This window comes from Bos indicus, chromosome 1 (assembly GCF_029378745.1).
Source record: "Bos indicus isolate NIAB-ARS_2022 breed Sahiwal x Tharparkar chromosome 1, NIAB-ARS_B.indTharparkar_mat_pri_1.0, whole genome shotgun sequence".
Taxonomy (NCBI): Eukaryota; Metazoa; Chordata; class Mammalia; order Artiodactyla; family Bovidae; genus Bos; species Bos indicus.
The window spans coordinates 5,927,421-5,928,739 of record NC_091760.1 but is presented as its reverse complement, the minus strand read 5'-3'; the positions used below and the strand labels follow the sequence as shown (position 1 = coordinate 5,928,739).

At 41.5% G+C, this 1,319-nt stretch overlaps 1 protein-coding gene across 1 annotated transcript; it reads left to right on the top strand.

Annotated features, from left to right (window-relative positions):
* Nucleotides 1-845: 845 nt before the first annotated feature.
* LOC109563768 (keratin-associated protein 6-1-like) lies at nt 846-1,100 on the top strand. Its single transcript, XM_019967138.2, has one exon. The coding sequence runs from the start codon at nt 846-848 to the stop codon at nt 1,098-1,100; it is 255 nt and encodes an 84-aa protein (XP_019822697.2).
* The last annotated feature ends 219 nt before the right edge of the window (nt 1,101-1,319 follow it).

The window sequence follows — 1,319 nt, the reverse complement described above, 5'->3', positions numbered from 1 at the left end:
GAGTTGGTAATGGACATGGAGGCCTGGCGTGCTGTGATTCATGGGGTCGCAAAGAGTCAGACACGACTGAATGACTAAACTGAACTGAACTGAATCCTATTGGATACTTATATAGAATATTAACTAATCACTGTATAGACAATTAGGAAATACAGAAATTGGATTCCAGAAAATGACTTCTATTTCACATCCTTCAGTGGAAGCTGAACATAAATGAAAGTTAGATCATTGATATAAGTAAGAAAGTAGAAGACATTTTGTTCAGAACTGATTGCCTTGAAATTTTATTTCAAGTATGTTTATTAAAATGACTGTCAATATTATGTCATGAAAGACAATATTGCTTAAATATATAAAGACATTAAATATCTTAAGAAAGTGATAATTTTGATGATGGAAGAATAAAAATGTATGAAACAATAGAAATATTATTCTTTGTGAAAGGTTATAAAATAATAAAATTATTTGAAAAGTCCTAAAAAGTCTTTTTTCTTGACATGAAGGATGGTTCTAGAAGCTTAAAATGAACACATATAATACTTTGGGGCAGGACAGTGTAGGTATGAGTGTATGTCTCCTCTCATCCAAACGCTCAATTAAATAAGAGGAATCCAAACTGGGATGTCAACACAACAAGCCTGCTGAATTTCCCTGTTGTTTCATGATATGGTTGTGAGCAACAAACTAATTAGAGTGGTCATAAAGTTAGCCAATGGCATGAAGGTGTGGTGGGTCACACCCACACTGAGGGCATATAAAAGGCCCTCTGCAGGGAGAAATGTCCACACTCAAGTGACACTTCTACTCTCCTTCTCCACCCGAGAACAACCTCAACCACCCACACCATGTGTGGCTACTACGGAGACTACTATGGTGGTCTCGGCTGTGGAAGCTACAGCTATGGAGGCCTGGGCTGTGGCTATGGCTCCTGCTATGGCTCTGGCTTCCGCAGGCTGGGCTGTGGCTATGGCTCCTGCTACGGCTCTGGCTTCCGCAGGCTGGGCTGTGGCTATGGCTGTGGCTACGGCTATGGCTCCCGCTCTCTCTGTGGCTGTGGCTATGGATGCGGCTATGGCTCTGGCTTTGGCTACTACTGTTGAGGACACCATGGAAGACTCTCATCCTCTACACCCGGACACCAGGATTCACCAGTTCTGAAGCCCTCATGTTCTGTATCTTTCCCCTGGATGATGATTAGGCTGCATCATGGAAGTTTAATGTGGTCTATTGTGGACCTACCATCTAACCTATACATTTCCCAGAACTTACCTCATTAAGTGCATAAAGTGAAATTTTCCTGTGAACTCAAGACTTCTTCT